Raw genomic sequence first — 19,851 nt, forward strand, 5'->3', positions numbered from 1 at the left:
CTAAAATTACACATCCAACACCATGTTCAGGCTGCAGATCAGGGGGCTGATTTTAAGACGTGATGGGCATTTATACTGTTTACTGTTTTCAGGTCTCAGCACTTCTGAAAAGTAAGTAATTTTTATTTACATGTTTTGAACATGAATTTAGTGACTTACCTTATCCAGCAGTGTAAATATAGAGGCCAGGTTATTTTTAGGCTTCACAATGTGATACTGGGCAAAAGGACTTTTGACACAGAGATTGCTGGTTACCAAAGCACAAACTTGGACCAACATTTTTCAGTAACTGTCTGTTTCTCTTTATTCAGGACAGGGGAAGACTGAGAGAGCAAGTTAAAGGCTGGTTGCAGATGACTCTAAGGGAACAGATCCTCTACTGGGAGGTCAGTTTTCTCCAGTGAAGAGATCTGAGGAAAATTCACCCTCAGGACATACTGAGTTTTCTTTTCAAGTATTTGTAAGAAGTGAATTCAGGATTAGTTTTACGTGGAAAATGAATTTCTTATTTGGCCTCCGAAGAAAGATGAATTTGCATTGGTCTCATGGGAGAACATATGTATTTTTGAAAATGAGTAAACAGTACAAAAAAGACCAGAAGTTTTAGGTCAAAATGGGTCCATTTCATTCAGACAATTAAGTACTTAAGAATCAAGCTTTTCTGCTGACCTTCACTTCTGTGCTGAGAAATTAAATCCTTACATAGTGAAGGTAGCAGAAATGAAGAAGACATCTAAATAAACTTTCTGGTCATCTTCAGCTGACAGTCATGTGACCAAAGCAAGGAATATTCCTCTTGCAACCCTGTAATATTTGCTGACATTCCAGGCATTGAGTGTCAGTGAATGGCTTGTGAAGCAGGGACACTTGGATGTGTTTTAAAAGCTTTCAGAGATTATTAAAGTAGCAGAATGATTATTTATTAGTAAGGTGACACGTCTAAAGCTCAAAGTCTGCCCTTGGCCTTTGTGGAGGTTCTTCCCAAGGTGTTTTTGCATAGACAGACTCAGTATTAGCAGAGAAGATGTGGGGTCTATTGATTTTGTGGGTTTTTTTCCCCAATAACAAGTCATGAGATGTGGACCTCATTTCTGAAGTTATGGTCTGGCTGAACTTGTTTCCTGTTTTCAAAGAAGCTTAAGAGTTTCTGTGTTGTCACTGTTAATTACCAACCATCTTTAGTGAATTTTCACTAAATGCTACTGAGGATGTTGTTGTTCTGCTTCGTGACTTCTCCAGTGTCTGGGTATTTCCTGGTGATCCCATTAACATTGAAGTTAATTGGAATACTTCATGGTTGAAATGCAGAAAGCCTGCAGTTGAGCAGATGTTCTTTTTCTGAGTTAGCATAAAAGTACTGAATTAGAAGTACCATTTATTTGTTGCAGTGTCATCAAGATGTGTCATGACCTTACCTTTGAAAAGTTCGAGCATTGTTCCCAAACCCATTTAAAAGGCTCTGCTTGTTGGTGCCTAACCTGATTAGGTGAGATTGAATACTGTATCATTAGATTAAGCAAGTATTAACTTCAAAACTGTAACACATCACAACTGAAGAAGTGTTACTACATTATACTCCCAAATACACCTTTCAGTTTGACCCTCTGAAGTGCAAAATATTGCAGTAGTTTGCATTGTGTAGAGAACAGCTCCTATACTACTGTGCAGTTGTTTTAGGGATAATTTCTCAGTTTGTGATTAATTCTTGGCATTTCCTCCATGTTTTTCCTTTAGCTGTTATTGGAGTCATGCAGAGGAGATCCCTCAAGGAGCAGGTTGCCACAGTAAGTGTGTGTTTTACAGTATATTTGGAAGGTGTGCAATAGATTGGATACTATTCTTTACCAGGTAGGAGCAACAGCCTTGGAAGTAATCCTTGCTGGATTCCACCATCGTTAGTCTGTCCCCAAAATTTTTTTTTATAAGAAGTAATTTACTGCATCCAAATAAATATGAACTCAAATACATAACTCTTCAACATGAAGATTCAAAGCCCAAATTTTGATCCATAGTTGCATCTCTGCAAGAAGACATATTTTAAAATAGAAGGAATACATCGCTCCTGAAACCTGCTGTGTTTCCTCTCAGTCTTATTGCTTGTAATTCTTTCTTCACAGATTCATTTAGTTTAGAAACATTCCAGGACTAATGGCACAAAACAAAACTCCTACCATCTCATATATTCCACTTCACAAGAGCCCAACCATGCCATAGATATTTTCCATTCTCAGTCTTGATATTCTACAGATGTGGAATTAGAACTCTTCACACTTTTAAGGGAATGCCTGGTAGGATTGTCCATGTGAGTTTAACTTCCCTGAGTAATTTCTTCATTGCTTTAGCTCCCCTGAATTGTGCCCAGTGGGGTAACACTCTCTGTACCAACCCTTAATTCAGATAAAGCTTATCTGTTAAATCAAACAGGAGCTGCCAGCATTTACTTTTCCAAATTCCTCTCTTGCTTAGGACAGAACTAAAAGAAACAAGAAACTATGGTTGGCAAAGGTCTGGAACTTTGAGTTGTCTTTATAGTTCCATCCCTCAAAAAATACACTACAAGAATAAAAGTCATTGGTGCAGGACTCAGGGGGTTGCCTCGGGCTCCCTTTCATCTGAACTCTGACAGAAGCTATTCTTCAGTTATTGCACTAGGAAAAAATGGTGTGTATAATGTAGAGAGGACACATATAAATACAAAGGCTGAAGGTTTTTTCCCTAGGGAAATTTTCTCTTGGTGCTTTGATATTTGATTTAGGGCAGATAGCCATGACCTGTAGCCATAGGAAAGAAGAGGCCTGGATGAGCAATTAGGGAGGACAGATCCAAGGTGTTTGCCTTTTTCCTTGTATTGTATTTACTGTTAGGAATGAAATTCAAATAAACAGCTATATAATACTATAACAGCTATATCATCCTCTTTGGTACTGGATGATAACTTGGACCTGCATGTCAAGGAAGCTGCAAACACCCAAGTCTGCATGATTTTTGTCTGTGCATATAATCTATTTTAATTATGCCAACTTCCTTCTCTTTCCCCCAGATACTGTGCCTTAGTATCTTGCATGGAAATGGCTGGTATTTTATATCATGTCTACAGTGCTGAAATTTGTGGACAGGTATTCATATAAACTTACTGTATGTTTGTTAGTTATCCTAAGACTGTTCCTTACTGCTGTGCTTTTAAGGAAGATTCATTACGAGTGGGTGTGCTGTTTTCTATTCACGTACTTGTTGTCTTTTCTTCTTTTTCCAGAAGATTTCTGTTTCCAGGAATTAGCATTGCTAACTCATTATAACAGATTTTTTTTTTTTTGAGCTTTTTGTTTATAAAAATACTTTGCCAGCACACTGATTTTATCTACATTTATTGTTATGCCACCTGTTTGGAAGCGGAGGTTAATTGTTAACTCCACTTTGTTGAGAAAGGGGCAAGTTGGTCAAGTTTTGCTCACTCATTTGTAAGTTAATCATGCGACTTCATATTACAGTAGTTTTCAAGGAGTCACAAGAGAAACTCTTACACCATCTACAGTGACATAATTTTTCATGTATGTCACCTTTTCCCCAGGTTAGTGGAAGAAACTCCTTCATCTGATGCCTTTGAATATGGCTGTGCCATTCTTTTCCCTTTAGTGGCACAGCTGAGCACCTGGGTAGCAGCTGAATGTCTGTTTTGCATCACTGTTGGGACAGATACAAACCCAACATGTGCTCCTTAGTAACAGACATCAGACTGAAGACATTGCCAGTGATGATTTATCAGTGGCTCGTGAGGAAACTCATGATGTAACAGAAACTTCTGATTTTGTTTTTTTTTGGATGAGTTTTGTTTGCTTTATTATAGACTTCAAGTGAGACCAGAGTGGTGACATGGCGCTTTCATTGTGATAAGCAAATGCACACTCCCCTTTTATTCTGGCTTTTTAAACTACTCCTTCTACTGCCCTTTGAGGTTCATCTCTGTTCACTCAGCTGTGGTTACTATAAGTAGACAACTCCAAAGCCTCCCATTCTTTCAGAATTTGTTGAAGTTTGTCTGGCAGACTGGGCCATAACTCGATCAGTCTCGTGAATTACTGGATTGTTTCTTCAAAGGATCTGGAGCTTCCTGGCTATTTGTTTGCTGAGCTGTAAGAATATGATTGTGCTGGTTGTGAAGTATGCATTGCTGCTATAAATAGTCAGTGGATTACAGGTGAAGGCAAGAGCCAGGAATGCCTGAGTTGAGGTCCAGTGTTGCCATTGTCCCAGCAGCCCTGGGCAATGCACATGTTCTCTCATTGTCATGTTTTCTTCCATTTGTGCAGCGGGATGATGACGTCTGTCCACCCCGTGGGGTTGAGGTCAGGAATAATTAGCTTTTATGTCTGTGGCCCTCATTAAATAGGGTTGTAGGAATACCTCCTATACCATCTTCTTTAGCTCAAGCTGTAAAGTTTTTATGGCATTTGAGTTCTGTTTCTGCTCCAGTGTATATGTGGACACACTGATAATGGCACTGTCTGGTGTCCAGACAGTTCTCCAACTGTGCCATAGCTTCTCTGTTGAAATTGAGGCCTTGTCAGGGAGAGGAAATATATGGATTATATGGATTGTGTACCATTGCCCTCTGTTGGACAGCACTAGGCTTAGTTAAAGCGCTTGTCCTGTTTTGGGCTTGAAAAACTTGAGAGAGATAAATATGATAATATTCAGTAAGTAAGTTTGAAGCGTTTAGTGACCAAATTGACCATCTTTTAGCAGAAAATAAATGAAATTACCTAACCAGATTAGTTATTGCTGCAAAGTACAGGACTACATAGGGTCTTCACACTGCTGAGTGTCCGTAACATGCTGTTCTGCTTAGCTTTTCAATAAAAAAAGATGATAAAATTAAGTATAATATCTTTGATTTATTTTTATTTACTGGCATAGTATGCCAGTAGGCTTAGTACTGTTGCCTGCTGACTTGTCTTAGCTCTGTTTTCTTGTGCTCTCCCATCTGTGTTTCTGTGACAAAGGGACCGGAGTCAGGCGTTCTGGGGGTTGCACCAGTCCCTAAAACACAGAGGGAAATAGAAGCTTGGAAACCTACCCCATCCTGTGGTCTAATATAATAGAATCTTTCTGCTTTACTGGTAACACAAGATTTTATTTTTATTCCTGGTTTTTGCCTGTTTTTAACTATGCTTTTTCAGAAGGTTTATATGCTTTGTCAAAAAATACAATGCATCTCACACACACTAGAGCATCCGAAAGGGAGATCGTGAATAATGGCAAAAATTTTAAATGGGAAAGTAATAAATATAAAAGGCACAAACAGTCAAATTATTGTCTGGGGAAAAGAGTTACAGTGTGCCCTTAATCCTCACTGTAGTTGTGAACTTAGTCCTGAAGCACCTTTGTGTTCTCTGCCCTCCTGTACAGTTTATGGCAGAGCATTCAAAGGAGTAGAAAGTGTTACAAAGGTCACAAGGGAAAAAATAAAGCTACTGTTGCTACTCCCTGAATGTTATCCATTTGGATTGCTGCCATCCAAACCTCTGGTCATCCTGCTACTCACTTGAGGTTAAATACACGGGAGTCACATCTAATTCCAGTAGTGTACACCCAGAACACAGTGATCTGTATCTAATTCTGCAGGGTAAATAACAGCTCACTAAAATACAGGAGGAGATGAGTGGGGATCTGTTCCTTTGAGAAACCTCCACAGTGATTTTGAAAAAGCATCTACCTAAACTTCGAGATCTTTTTGGCTGCCTTAATAACAACCATCATCTCTTCACTGTCCTTGGGTGGATTATCTGGTCTGTTGTTGATCCATGTCACAAGTACAGAACTGTCCAGTCTGACCTCTGCAAACCTAGATGGGTTCAGGGCCATGTAAGCCTGTGTCTGGGGTGCTGGGGTTTCATTTCTCATACCACATCAAGCCTGGGTAGGTGAGGAGCAATTCAGGTGCAGCTCTGCAAGAACATGGTTCCAGAGCTTCTGAGGCTGGGCTGGCATTGCAGGGCCAGGCAGCACAGTCCCACAGCCATTAGTCCTCTCAGAACTCACTGCACTAGGATGTGCTGGAGCACAAAAACCACCTCAGATCCAGAAACACAGCTGTGTATTCTGTTTCTTTGTTTGCCTTTTTATTTTACTATCCAGCTTAATGAGGTGTTGCTTGTACTTTAACCGTGTACTTATCCTAATGTGATCCAAATTAAAATTTTACTTCCTGTAACAGCTTCACCCTTTAAAAAAATAATTCACATGCCAAAGATTTTGCAATAGTTGTACTGAAGAAATACCTGTATAAGTAGAAAGAGAGACATGTATAATCACCTGCCTTCCTGCACTCTCCACTCTGTCAAAAACTCTTTGATCCTCATCTATCCATATATCCTGTAGACTTAGCATGCAGCCCACCTATTTTATGCATTTATTTGGGGATGGAGTTACTCTCTTTTTAAGAATGCCCCTCCTCATTGATTATACAGGAGACCGAGACAGTAACCTGAGCCTCAACAGAGTCTCAGCTGAGATAACTCTCCATATGTTTGCACATAGAAAAGAGCAAGTTCCCAGTAGAAGGTGACATGAGAAAACCTGGTTGGTGCCTTATTGTTTTGTCAATCACATTTGTTATCCTACAGGCTTCACAAATCTACCAGACTGCTGACACCAGTCCAGTGCTTGTGAATTCACAACCAGTTGTGGTTTGTGGTGCTGCACATTTCTCTGTGAGGTGAAATCCTTGCCCTGCTGACATAAGTGGTAAATTAGCAAAGCTCCCAATGTCTTAGCTGGAATCAGGATTTTGCTCCATGTGGTCAAAGGATTTTTGTTGCCTTGTTGTCCTGTTCTTGGTGTTTCTTTGAACTACATTTTTCTGAGGGCATATGGATTCAGTAAGTAGATTTATTAGTTTCTACATTGATATTTTTAATTTTTTTTTTACCACCACATGGAAAACCTCTTGGTGTTTTAAACTGCCATAGGAAGTAAAGAATGGTGAACTTCACAGGCATAGTGGACAGAATAACCTTGAACTTTCACTTAAGACTTGAAATTATGTGGAACCATAGTGGGGAATTACTTGGAAACTAGAAAAAATATCTATTTATTTCTCATCTTTTAGAAAACTGGCAGCTTAAGTTATTATTTTGTGCATGCATGTAATTCAATAGAGAGCTTCAGTTTAAGTTCTGTGTTCCAAAATACAAACTATTTAATAGGCAAGATATGGGAATTTAACTGTAAATATGAACTATCTTGAAAACACCTAAAAATCAGAGTAGCTGATGAGCATCTGATCAAAAATGCTGCATTTATGCTTATAAGCTTTTCTGTTAAAAAAAATTATTAGAAATACCACAGAGTTGAGCATATGCTGACTTTATGTTGATTCTTCTTTTCCAAAACTTACTGATTTTCTGAGATTAAACTCAAGTGCATCCATTGATAACAGGAAGATTAAAACTAAGATGGCTTAGCAAATTGTTAAAAACATTGAAAAGTGGCGATTGTTTTATAACTGCCACAGTTCTGTGAGTTTGTTCATGCTGGGAAAATATACCAGTGCATCTGTTATTCTGACTCTGAGTTCGGTAAAGCTTCTTCTTTTCCCTTTTTGCCTTGGGCAAATTCTGCTTGTCCAGAGTCTGCTTAAAAATATTTGCAACACACAGCATTGTTTTTCCAGCAATTAGCATATCTTTCCTTCAGTTTCTTCATTTAGAGGGAAAACAGAAGTCATGAACCTCTGCACTATTTAGACCAAATTGTCCTCGGGTTTTGATTTATTTTAAAGACAAAAATAGATGTAGAGGTTTATCATCAACTCCTTTGCTATATGGTCAGTATATTATAACCTTCCTGCTGTGTTTGGACTGTACTACAGCACAGTTCTCCTAGTTCTCCATTAACATCTATTAATTAGCCATTACTTTCTTTATCCAGAAAAAACCCCCACAGCTTAGTGTGCACTCTCACAAACACTCCCGAGGTCATTTTGCTTTGAGTATTAAATACTTTAAGTCCTTCTTTTAGTTCTGAAAATGTGTGAACAAACAGCAAACCTTTTGGAGCACATTGAGTGCTGCTTCTGCCTCAGCAGCAACACAAAGCTTCTTTTTAAAACCCAATAATATATCCAATTGCAAAGCATAAATGTTCAGTTTGAGGAAAACCAGACACTGGCCTGAAAACATCCGCCTGTCTCTCTGGACTTACAATGTTAAACTGTGAATCTGGCTTTAGCTTGCTTTTTTTATGATGCATTTAAGAACTTCCCCCCAAAAAAAGAATGAGAAGATAGCCATGAAAAGAATAGTACTGAGTCTCTTATAACCTTGTAAATCCTTTGTAGAGCAAAGCTATTAAAATGCTATTGTGGAGCTTTTTCGGTTCCCCAAGTTTTACATGCATCAGCGCTGGGGACAAAATCCTGCTTGCTTTACAAATGCAAAAACTGCTTTGTGATTTGTTTCCTGTCACTAGTGAAAATCTGATCTGGCTTTTCACAGATAGATTGTGTGTGCTGTCCTTATTTCCTTACCAGCTATTCAGCCAAATAGCCTGAATGGTGTAAACACCAGGTTTACAATTTATTCACAATATTTATTTCTTTTTTGAACAGTATGTTTCAGTTGAGAATAAACAAGAGAATACAGCAATGCCCAAACCTACAGGAACTAAATAGAGGTTTAGATGCCTGTAAGGTAGGGAAGTAACTATAGTAAATAGATATTAGTTGCAGGTTTTATAGTTGGGATGAGAATGTTCAAACAATAAAAACTGGTCTGATCGTATCATTTAACCTGGGTAGATTGTGCTTCACTGTGTTTCCTTTCTCTGCTTAGTCAGTATGGAAATGAAATTCTACTGAATTTGATAAGTTGCCTTTTGACCTGATGCTGATTTAAGCTTCTAGAAGCTCATACCAGCACGAGGTCACTGACAGGCAAAGTCAGTGAGTCTAAAAATGGTGCAGAAAAAAAGAGATTAGGCTTTACTTGGGTTCAGATTATTTAAACAAACAGACAAGAATTTAGGGAGAACAAAATTGTGTTTCTCATCTGATTGGTCAAATCACTTTATTATATGATACAATTTACATCTCTGGCATGCAGGCTCGAGTAAAGTGTCCTTTGCAGTGAGCAAAAGTCTTTAGAAGTGAAAAGTCTTTTATAAAGATAACACAGCCTTTGCTACTAGGCAGAAATGCAATGTGAGTAGATATTTGGTGTTAAAGCAAACCAAAATGAAAACAAAGTATGAACAAAGAGTTGTGAACATCATCACCTAACATAACTAAAGAAACTAAATTTTCAGTTATATTGTGTATTCAAATGCTCTGCATGTTATTAACAGAGGCACCTCTGAGGGTGAACACAAAGCCAATATCAAGAGAACTTTTTCCTCACGTTTACTGAACAGATCTGTGCATTCCAAAACAAACATAAGTAATTGCATTAATATATTCAGAACTCACGCACAACAGTCACAACTATTTGATAGAAAGAGGCTTTGCTAGTGGAGAAATGGGGTGAAGAACAGAAAGTGAAAAATGCTGTGGGGTCCTTCACAAAACTCTGATGCATTAATATTTCGTTTACTGATCCGGGCCTGCTGCTTCCTTTGAAGTCAGTCCGTGGTCTCAGCCTGGATTTAGCCTGATTTCCTTCTAAACAAGGCTGTGTGATCTGTCTGCATGCCTGTCTGTGTGTCTGTCCTCCCACTAAGAACTCCAAAAACGTTTATTAGTTTCATTTCTGTGGGGCAGAGGAATAGATCTCCAAGACAATCTATTGCCCACAGACTTTGTAAAAATAGACAGCTGGGTGGAGGCCAGATCCACTTACCAGTGTTGCTATTGAGGGAAATGCTGCAGTGTGAACTCATTCCCTATTAGATATGAGAGAATCCACATGGGAAAGAGAGCTGGCAAATCCTCAACAGGAGGAGAAAAAAAAAAATCTGTAGTAGATCATGTTAAACACCCAAGTTAATCTATGATTTAGCTACAAAAGGGACATGAAACTTAATGTCAGGAATTCTCACTTTCACAGAATTACTCAGTGATGAGTTCCTTCTGGTGAATAGAAAAAAATGATAAGGCTACCCTTTGTTTTTCTTGGGAGATTGACAGAAAGGCAGTAAGTCTGTCTGAAACTCTTTGCTTACATGTTTGTTGCATATTTTGAGTGGAGAATTAAGGCTTCATCCTAGAGTATGTTTTCCCATGTTGCCATGTGGTCACAGCATTAAAGCCTTTTTAATATCAGTACATAACTTAACTTATGTTAACAGTACTTAACAGTACTTAACTTTTTCTTGCAATATCAAAGTTTAAAGACACTTTTGGCAAATTTTAATTGCACGTACCTTAAAACTGCAAATTGATATTTTGTGAAATAAATCTGTAAGGTGCTCTAGCAATGTAATCATGGTCTAGAGGATTACAGCTCTCATGTCTACATTTCCTGCTTGGTCAGAAGGATCAGTTGATTTCAGGGAGACTTCTGGTTGACTAGAGAATTACTGCCAACCTAAACTCATTAGGGGTATATTTTTCATATAATTATTTGCTTTTATGGGAAATTCCAGCTCAACCGAACTTGGACTTAATTTTCCTTTTTCCTTCCTCACAATTATATTTTATAATTGCTACGAGGGAAAAATCTTTGCAGATGGGAATGTTTTGTAATATGTTTTTTCTTACTGCCTGTATGTTTTAGTTCTTTCTGATCTAATCACTTCACTCATAGTTGACAGCCTTACTGAAACTAAGGATAGTTAACTGTTCTTCTGCAGTAATTTTAGTTGACTGTGCTCGACAGATCCTTGAAGAATTTCCCACAAACAAGGACTGACAGCACTTTGCAAAACTTGGAGTGTCCATTTAATGCTTTAGCAACCTCTAAACTACCCAAATAAGCTTGAATACATATATTTTTAGCCACATACTTCTATTGTTTAAATAAGCTGTAAATGCAAGGTATTTATCACCAGCACAAATTATTCACCATCTCTTCAGGCCCATCAAGATCATTTCAGTATAACCAGCCATCCAAATATTTGCTATTTGTACTAGACTCACACCATGTAGCACATGTCAGAAGCCCTCTCTCACATACCATTTTCTACACAGAACAGATGCTGTCCTTGATAAACAACTTATCTATGTCTTCCAAACTGAGAATACAACTTCAAAGCTTCCTAAACATTGAGCTGCTTAGTTCCTACAGATACCTGCCCACAGTCCCATTAGGAGGCACTGCAGCAGTAAATGCTCAGCAATTAGTGCATTTCACAGAGAAATAAAGGCTGTTCAGCCTCTCACTTGTTCGATAGTTTATTGCAAAATTCACTTGCAATCCAGTTTAAATACACTCCTCAGCTATTTTGTTGTTCAAGTATCATGGTACTGACCTCTGCTCACAACCCCTTCCTTCCTGGTGCTTTCAGATCCTGTGATTAATTACAGTGTGTAAAACTGCATCCAAACTGTCTTGGAATCCATCTGAAATGGAGGACTGTGGAAGGTTTCCTGTATCTACATATTGTGGTGGTTCAGGTACCATGACCACAGATGTATTTTAGCTGTTGCCACAGTAAAAATATCCACTGATCTACTTTCTTAGCTCATTATAAAAACACAGTAAAGAAAACATATGGCAAATAAGCCAGTACTCTGAAGTATTCCACTTCCATTGGAACTTTTTCAAATCTGACTATATTTAGTACCTTGGAACTTATGTCAAACATACCTAGAAAACCTACAAGGTCTTGTAAAATACTTTTTGCCTTTAAAATGCCCTTATTTTACCTTTTTTTTTTTCACATTAGCTCAACTGCAAGCCCTTGTACTGTCACTTTCTGCATCCTTTCTGGATTTTTGTATCAATCGCATTGATTGCCCCACTTTCATCCTCTCCCCTTCACCCCAAGAAATGTGTATTTTTGCCTTTTGACAAACAGAACAATCCTAGGTGTAAAACTGAGTCTATTCTAGAGGCTGCAAGCCCTGCAGTCACGTGAAAACTGTGCTCCAGTCAATTTTGCCTCCTCATTGCTTTAGTTCGGAGATCGTCAGGCCAGCAAGAAACCTTCCTTCTCCAACTCAAATCTTAAGACTTGTAGAGCTGGAAGAAGGCAAAACAAACCAGGCCCTTCAGCTGCTCATGTTGGACGTCTCCATCCCCTTGGCTGTGGGTTGTAGTTTGAATCAGCTGTTGACAAGCAATAGTCAGACCTGGAATCCATGGACATTATATCAGGATCTGTTTGGGAGCGCTGGGTGCAGTAAGGATACTGCAGCTGGTAACCAGCCTGGGAGGGGGCACTGAGGGCAGACAGGGAGCTTTTTTGGGGTGACACAACACCTGATTGCTTCCCCCCCAGCAAGGCTACACTACCACTTGGGGCTGGAGGCTCATAAGAAACCTTTTGTTTCCATTCCTCTGGTGGCTCAGGAAGTATTTTCCTGCGGGCAGCCGAGACCACGTTGGCAGCGATGGATTCCTGCATGTTTTGGGGGCCAAAAGCTTCGTCCACCAGGCCAAGGGGAGATCGTGCTGCTGCTTCCCAGGGAGTCAGTCTTTTGCCAGGCTTGTCAGCTGCTGTGTCTGGCTTGCTGAAGTAATCAGGGGCAGGCTGGAATATAAGAGGAGAAGTAGGAGACATGGCTCGAGGGATGAACGCAGAAGGTCTCCCAGGAAGTGATAATGAGCGGCCACTGCTTCTTCCCTAGGAAAATAAAATGCCAGGTACAGTTACAGTTAGTAAACAGCAAGAAAGGAAGCATCTTCTCTTCACTCCCAAACTGGAACAACAGCCCCTGGAAGCTCGTGGCATCCTGGCAGTCCCTTTTTACATCTCTGGGTATTTTTAAAATCTTTAATTTACTGGAAAGACAGGAGGTATTAAAAAGGAGGCAGAGAAAGAAACAGGAACAAAGACAGAGTAAACTGGATTTTTGAGGAAAGTAAACAGGCTTTTACTGAAGAGGCACAATGACATTAGCAACTGTGCAGCTTTCCCACTACTTAGCTACTGTGCCTTGCTCTGAAAAGACCATTCTTAATGCAAAAGGAAGTCATGTTGTGACAGTTCTGTGTGTGTTTACAAGATTCTTTCTAACATTAGGCACAGCCTAATTTATTTGATAACAGGCTCTGTCTAGGACATCTGTCCAAGAACATATCTTTGGCATTCTCCTTTTAAGAAAGGGTTTTCTTACTCAAAAAATTATTAACTTATGCTTGTTTTCTCTTTAAAGGGCACAAAAATGAACAGAAACAATTAAAGACATTAATGCAATCATTCACTAAATACCCTTACACGGCACCACTTTTGGCTTCTTTAAAAGGCAATGCCCTCAGAATTCCAGTACATTCCGACCCACTTATAGGAGCAATCCATTCATATTTGACAAATCCTAATCTTCTTAGTAATGCAGCCCTTTGAAACAGAAACTGTGTCCGTGAGAAGGTTCTGCTGCGGCAGGCACTTGGCAGCACACGAAGCAGGTACAGCCTTTCCCCAAGCCAGACTTGGGCTTTGTGACACACAGACAGATTGCATCCTTCCTGAAGTCTCTGTACATGTGGTTCCTAAACTCCTTCATTTACACTCCTTCGTTCACGTCCTGAGGTTTAAAGGCCTTTAATTCTGAAATCTGCTGGGAAATTCCAGAGGCTTTGCTAGAATTTCATCCAAACAACGTTGGCCTGTGTTAATTTTTGCTAATTAGCCTCCAAAACTTAAAATACTGTGAGCATGAACTAGATACCAGTAGGTAGTATCTAGTGTAGTGACACACAGAGCTTATGTACTGAGAGTTTCAACAAGTTTCACAACTAATGCTTTATAACAGGACTATCCTTTCACCTCTTAACTCTGACCAGCTATTCCCAGCTTGCATTTCCACAGGGGAAAATCCCAAACATTGTTAATCCTACCCCCACATACTTAGGGCAAACTTTCATGTTAGAAATTAATCTGATAACCTGAACCACAAGAAGTTAAGTGGTAATTAAGAAAATTAAGAAATTGAGAAGCTAAGGTTGTACAGAGGGATAAAAATGTTGATCAAACAGGTCTACCTACTTATGTCTACCTGTGTGAGCTCCTATCAGGAGGGTTCAAAAACACTGTCTATGCTGAGTAGGCAGAAAAGTTCCCCTTTATTTAATGGAAATTCCAGTTCCAAGCCCTGTGAGTACTTTGTGGGGATTTCAGAGTTGTAGGGAAATGATCCTGTTGAAAGAAGTGTCGCATAAAATATCTGGTTTTTCAAGACAGTTAGATGGAAGGTACTGTTTAATCTGTCATGTTCAAACTCCAGAGTTCATTGGGTTGTAGAAGTATCCTTTAGTTGTAACCATTATTGATAAAGCAGGAATTAATTTTCTTTGACAGAGTTTAATCAGAGCATGATGATTTATCAAGAGTATTTCATATTTTTTCTGAGAAAATGGGTCATTATACTGTGTTATTAAGGTAGAAGTCCTGTTTTGGTATTCCCAGACCAGTCAAATTCTCCTTTCTCACTTGGTAGTTTGTATTTAGACACAGTTCTGATAATAAGCTGGTTTAAAATTTTAAAACCCCAAAATGTGAAATTGCCCATCTCTTTTCTCTAGATTTGGTAAAGTAAGGGTTAGTCTCTCCTTACACAGAGTGAGGACTGAACAGTGTGTGCTTTTAATGACAGTTACATTTTTGGATTGTAAGAGGACAAAACCTGGGAGGGCAAACAGCATTCCAGGTGATTAACTTGGAAGGAGGCTGAAGTATATGGGAAGAACCTTGTCCATTCCAGAAGGATATGAAGGAATTAGAGGAAAAGTTAAGAGAGATCCCCACTTACATACTAGCTTCCAGTTCTGGTGTTGCCTCTGGCTGGCTGTCTTTTGATGGAGATGAAGAGCTGACCAAAGATTTTTGAAGGAAGGAGCTATTGATAGAAGAAACTGGCTGAATTCCCTACAGTTCCCAAAGAAGAAAAGTGATAACTGTGGTAAAGGTGGGCAGAGGAGGGTTTGGAGACTCCTGAGATCCAAGAATGTAAAAATATATTTGGCTGAAATGAGCCTCAGTCATTTTGAATTACATTCTTCCTACAATAAATAGCAGTTGTCATCATGTGCATTTCCACAAGGTCAGAAAAGGGAAAAAAATTGTATATTAATTTTATTTTTATTAAATCTAAGAAAATTAAATATCAGTTTTGGCCTGAAACTGATAAATTTTGGGGAGTAGCTGCAACTTGAGACAGTTCCCTTGAACCCTTTGGGTTCAGGGGAATATTTATCTTATTTTCATGTCTGTTTTACAGAAAATTATTGAATTTCTTCCTCATCCGTAGAAGAAATACAGGAAATGCATCAGTTATGTGCCATCATGCCTCTGATTGCTTAGATTGTTGTGGGAGTATCTGTTGTAATAAAAGCAATCCAGCAGCACCCTGCACAGCAGATTTTTGTCATTGCACAGTGACATACTTTTGCAGTAATTTACTGAGTTAAAAAATAGAATATTTCTATCTAACTCAACTTTATTCTGAAACTAAGAGATCTTCAGCTTCAGAATATAAAATGTCACACGGCCTTTCATACTCTGTGGTAAATTGGTTTTAGGCACTTGTAGAAAAGCATGATTTTGCTTAAATATAAATGTGTCTAAATGCAGGAACTGTGAGATGATCAGTACTGCCTTGCTTTCATTCCAGTTAATTTTTATTAGTTGTAGCATGTTCCTAGACTGAAAGTCTAGGTCTGGACATTTCAAGATTCAAAGCAGGTCTATATTTGGTGTTTATATACCAATCTCTGTCACTACTTTGGTGTTCAGCCCCTTTTAGTCACCAGAATTCCTCATTCATTTACTGGACAGCAGGAGCCAGACGTGGTGATACTTTCTATTATTTTCCCTTTATATTTCATTCTTGGAGATAGAGGTTTTGACAAGTAGGTACTAAAAAGAATGCACAAACCCCAGATCATAAGTGACACAGTAGGAAATATGAAGTGCGAAGAGAATAATTAATCTGCCCTCTCTCTCCCTTAAGCTACAAGAAGATCATAAAAAGAAGGGTAGAGATTTTCCATTCTTCTTCCCAGGAATCAAGAGAGAAGGGAAAGAAGAGTGAAATGCTACCAGAATTATTACTTTATCACATATTGTCTTCCTGTGCTCTTGTTGTAAACCAGTTATTAGAATATTGAAGTATTACACAGCAAAACAAACCAGGATCCTATGCAGTGATTAATTTGTTCTTTTCCATTGCCTGAATGTTTTCAGAAAGATCTTTTCTACAACATTTGTTGAAGGGAACGTGGTTCTTAGATGTCAAGAAGAGGAAAGGCCATTCAGAGCTGTCCATTGCAATCCTAGAATCCTGACAGCTGCTGACTGCCTCGGGTGTCTGTGCAAACAGATTAAACTGTAGGTTTAGGTTAATGTTGGTTTTAAAAATGAAAACTACTTATAAACTGGCCAATCAAGTGAACATTCATTGCACTGCAAGCAATCCTTGATATTTATAGGATGTGTATTAATATAAACTAAAATTCATGTAGCATTACTTCTTAAGGTAACTATTTCCATATATAAGCAAATGAGGAATGCAAAATTTCACAGCAACTGTTTTATTGCCTCAGGTGGCACAGCTCCTCAGTGAGTGAAGACTGTGTGTGTTTACATGCTAAAGGTGCCTTTTTGCCACTTAAGGAGACAAAAGTTGGTTGGACTCTGCATAGCCCAGTGAAACTCTCTCCAACACAGACTCCTCACTGATTAAGTCACTTGAAAAAATTGGACCTCGATGTCTAAGTCATTAAAGCAGTTTTATTTTTGTCTTTTCATTATAGTCCTAGTCCTTAATCCCATATCAAAGCATGGTCAAATCTGAGTTAACAATAGAGGCTGAACTAATGTTTACACAGAAAGGGGACAAAGGAGGAGGAAGTAGGTGAAACAATTGTTTTATCTCAAAAAATGACTCCGCCTTTATAAAATGTTCAGAGTGATGCATTTCTCCTTTGGGCTTGTAAAGGTTACTGCAGTTAGAGACCAAACCACTGAGAAAAGGGTAGGACTAAATAAGTAATACTCAATTTTTATGCCTTTTAATTCTTTCCTTCTTTTCATTTTTTTTAAACATCAAACAGGCACTTAAGATTTTTTAAACTGAACTGGGTATAGAAGGGGACATATTGCTAATCTTATTACAGCTTTTTTCATCCCAAACCATTTGCAATTTAAACTTCATTAATGAAAAAATAACTTCTCTCTGAAATGCTGCCAGCTCTGCAGTAAATGATACAGCTGTTTTACAATAGAAATACCAAAAGTACTGAAATAAAGTGGAAAAATCATATTTATTTGAAACTCTGGAAATAATTTATAGTAGATCAAAATGGGAATGCAGCATTTTGGCTAATAGGGATGCTAATGACTGGGGAGGCAGGGAATCATCAGAATCACATAGTTCATGCCTGATCCTGACTTCCTCCAAGCTGTTTTGTCAGGGCTTGCTTCCAAAAATTTATAGGGAATTTTAGGACTGGAACTTAATTAATTCAGAATTCAGACTGTTTATAAATGTGGCACTATTTCAGGTAAGAATAATCTTAGTTTCATCATTCATACACAACCCAATGAAACAGTTTCTGTCAACCATTTCACATAAGCTTTGTGACAAATTTTTCTTTTGACCGTAAAGTTTTTTTTTAATTGCCAAGTAATGGTAGAAGAAGAAAGTAAACTATTAGAATTAGGCTTCCACCACTGCAAAATGTTGTTATAAACCATAAGATTACTGCTAACCTGTGATAACTTATTCAGTTTGCTCACTTTGCACCTGTGTAAATGAAAGAAAATCAGTGCTTTTCATTACCATTTAATCTTTTATCCATATGCAATTGTCAAAATACAGTACTTCTGTGCCTATAGAAAGCAAATAGCTGAAACTTTTTCTCCATAGGCATCTTAGATTTCCTTGGAATAGGAAATTTATTTGTGGTAAGTTTATTTGTGGTAAGGAAGAATATTTGCTGCCACCTTCTGGGTTTTATATTGCACAGCTACGGGTGCAAAGTTGGTCCTATTTTCTGACCTTGCTCCCTTGAGAAGTGGGACCATTACATGCTTTAGAACTGGTTTGAACCTGATCCTTGTCTCTGAGGTGGATCTGCCACATCTGGTGCCATTTCAGGGCTTCATTTAGGAAGCACTGGGATTCTCTGGCAAGGCAGTATGTGGTGCAAAAAGTGCTCCTTTCTGGAATCCCACCTGGAGACCTGTTAACGCTCACAGACTGATGTTAAGGATCACATAAGGGTCACAGAGAGTAATTAGTGCATGTGCTGCTGGACTCTGGAGATGCCAAGTGCCTCGAGCTGGACACCCAAGGCTACTGAGTGTCCTGGTGTCAGTGCCACTCACTTCATGCCTTATTGACTCACTTGTAGAATAGTGTAAAGATGAACTCTGACTTGTGAATGACTTGGGTGCTAACAGAGAAAATCTGTAAAGAAATAATTCTGCACGAAGAGCACGTTTTAAAGAGTGTACCTTAAGTAAGGAATGGTGCTAAGCACAGAACAATGTCAAAACAGAACAGCAAAGAGCTTTTTGTCAGATGAACATTCTGTGCCCTGAAGTGAGTCCGGAGCCCCACACTTTAAAAAGCAGCAGGTGATGACATAATTACAGATGTTTTGGCCAAACAAACACCCAAAGAGGTTGGATTAAGCTGACACAGGCAACGTGAATTCCAAGTGCTCCATTTTGCAATCCAAACGGTGGTGTTTAATATTGTTTTCTTATCACTGTATATGCACAGTGTCAGTGCTTGACTCAGTGCTGCTCCTGTAGCAGTACCAAATCCATCAAGTTTCTCTACCAAAACACCTCTCTGAAAGTAATACCAGCATAAGAAAAGTTTATCATTTTGCATGATTTTATATTATCTGGAATGCTCCCAGCTGTGAGGCAGAGCACAGTGCAGGTGTAGAATTACATACCATTATTAAAAAAATACATTGCTGCCTCTCCTTTGTTTAATCTTTTGATTTTTTAATGCAATGCCATCGTGAATTTTTTTTCTCATTAGTCACACCTCAGCACTTTCTGACATCAACCAAACAGCAAGGAAGTATTTGGAAACCTCTTCTGAAGAGACTTGCAGTCTGGTTTGGTTAATAAAAGACAGTCAGGTAGCATGGCAGAAATATCTGTACATACTAGAACTGTTTGCTGAACTAAAGAAAATTAAACTTCAGGCAGATATTGCTTAGATTCCACTTCTAAGTTATAAGCCTGGCGGGGGAAAATTCCCAAGACTCTTGGAAGAAAGCTAAGTGTACCCAGATTCCCATGCTTTGCTTTTGTTCACAGTGTAAAGCTGTGTACCAACAACCTGCACAGTGAGGCTCTAAGAAGTAGCATTCTCACAAATTAAAGAAAAAAATCACTAGCAGTTACTGATGTTCATTGGGGAAAAGAAGAACTTTCCTTTAAAAGAATGAAAATATTTGTCCGTAGGTCGTTACTGTGTGGAAACCTTTGCTTCTAATAGAAATGTACTGAATTCTTTGCTTTGCAATCAGTTAAAGCTCATACTAAAATCAGCAAGTGTTGTGCTTCATGTCACCCTTTGTAATCCAACATGTGCTCCTGTGACTGGCAGTGTATTTTACTTCTTTTTATTTAGTTCTGTATTTTACCATTCCTCCTTTTCTTCTCTTCCTTGTACATCTGTTAAATCTGTTACAATCCATTGTTTCAGATCTAGATGGGACAGTTTGTCAAGATCATTATGAACAGGGATAGATTTTTTTTCCTTTGGATACTGCAGAGGATAATAGGAGA

General features: G+C 38.6%; 1 protein-coding gene and 1 long non-coding RNA gene across 3 annotated transcripts in view; one reads left to right on the forward strand and one right to left on the reverse strand.

Annotated features, from left to right (window-relative positions):
- The first annotated feature begins 285 nt into the window (after positions 1–285).
- The window catches only part of LOC108641558, a 33,905-nt gene continuing 14,339 nt past the window's right edge, over positions 286–19,851 (forward strand). Inside the window, exons 1-2 of one of the 2 annotated variants that reach the window (XR_001922085.1) lie at positions 286–386; positions 1,735–1,784. This is a non-coding gene — a long non-coding RNA (uncharacterized LOC108641558). Of the gene's footprint in view, positions 387–1,386; positions 1,487–1,734; positions 1,785–19,851 lie in introns of those variants that run through there. The other variant, XR_001922087.1, reaches the window with a different exon arrangement.
- SYNPO2 (synaptopodin 2) overlaps positions 10,306–19,851 on the reverse strand; it is a 75,465-nt gene continuing 65,919 nt past the window's right edge. The window contains exon 5 of the mRNA XM_008928850.3: positions 10,306–12,720. Coding sequence (XP_008927098.3) covers positions 12,154–12,720 — 567 coding nt within the window. The 3' untranslated portion in view covers positions 10,306–12,153. The remainder of the gene's footprint in view (positions 12,721–19,851) is intronic.

The sequence above is a fragment of the Manacus vitellinus genome, unplaced genomic scaffold (genome assembly GCF_001715985.3).
Source record: "Manacus vitellinus isolate BGI_N305 unplaced genomic scaffold, ASM171598v3 scaffold_69_pilon, whole genome shotgun sequence".
Lineage (NCBI taxonomy): Eukaryota > Metazoa > Chordata > Aves > Passeriformes > Pipridae > Manacus > Manacus vitellinus.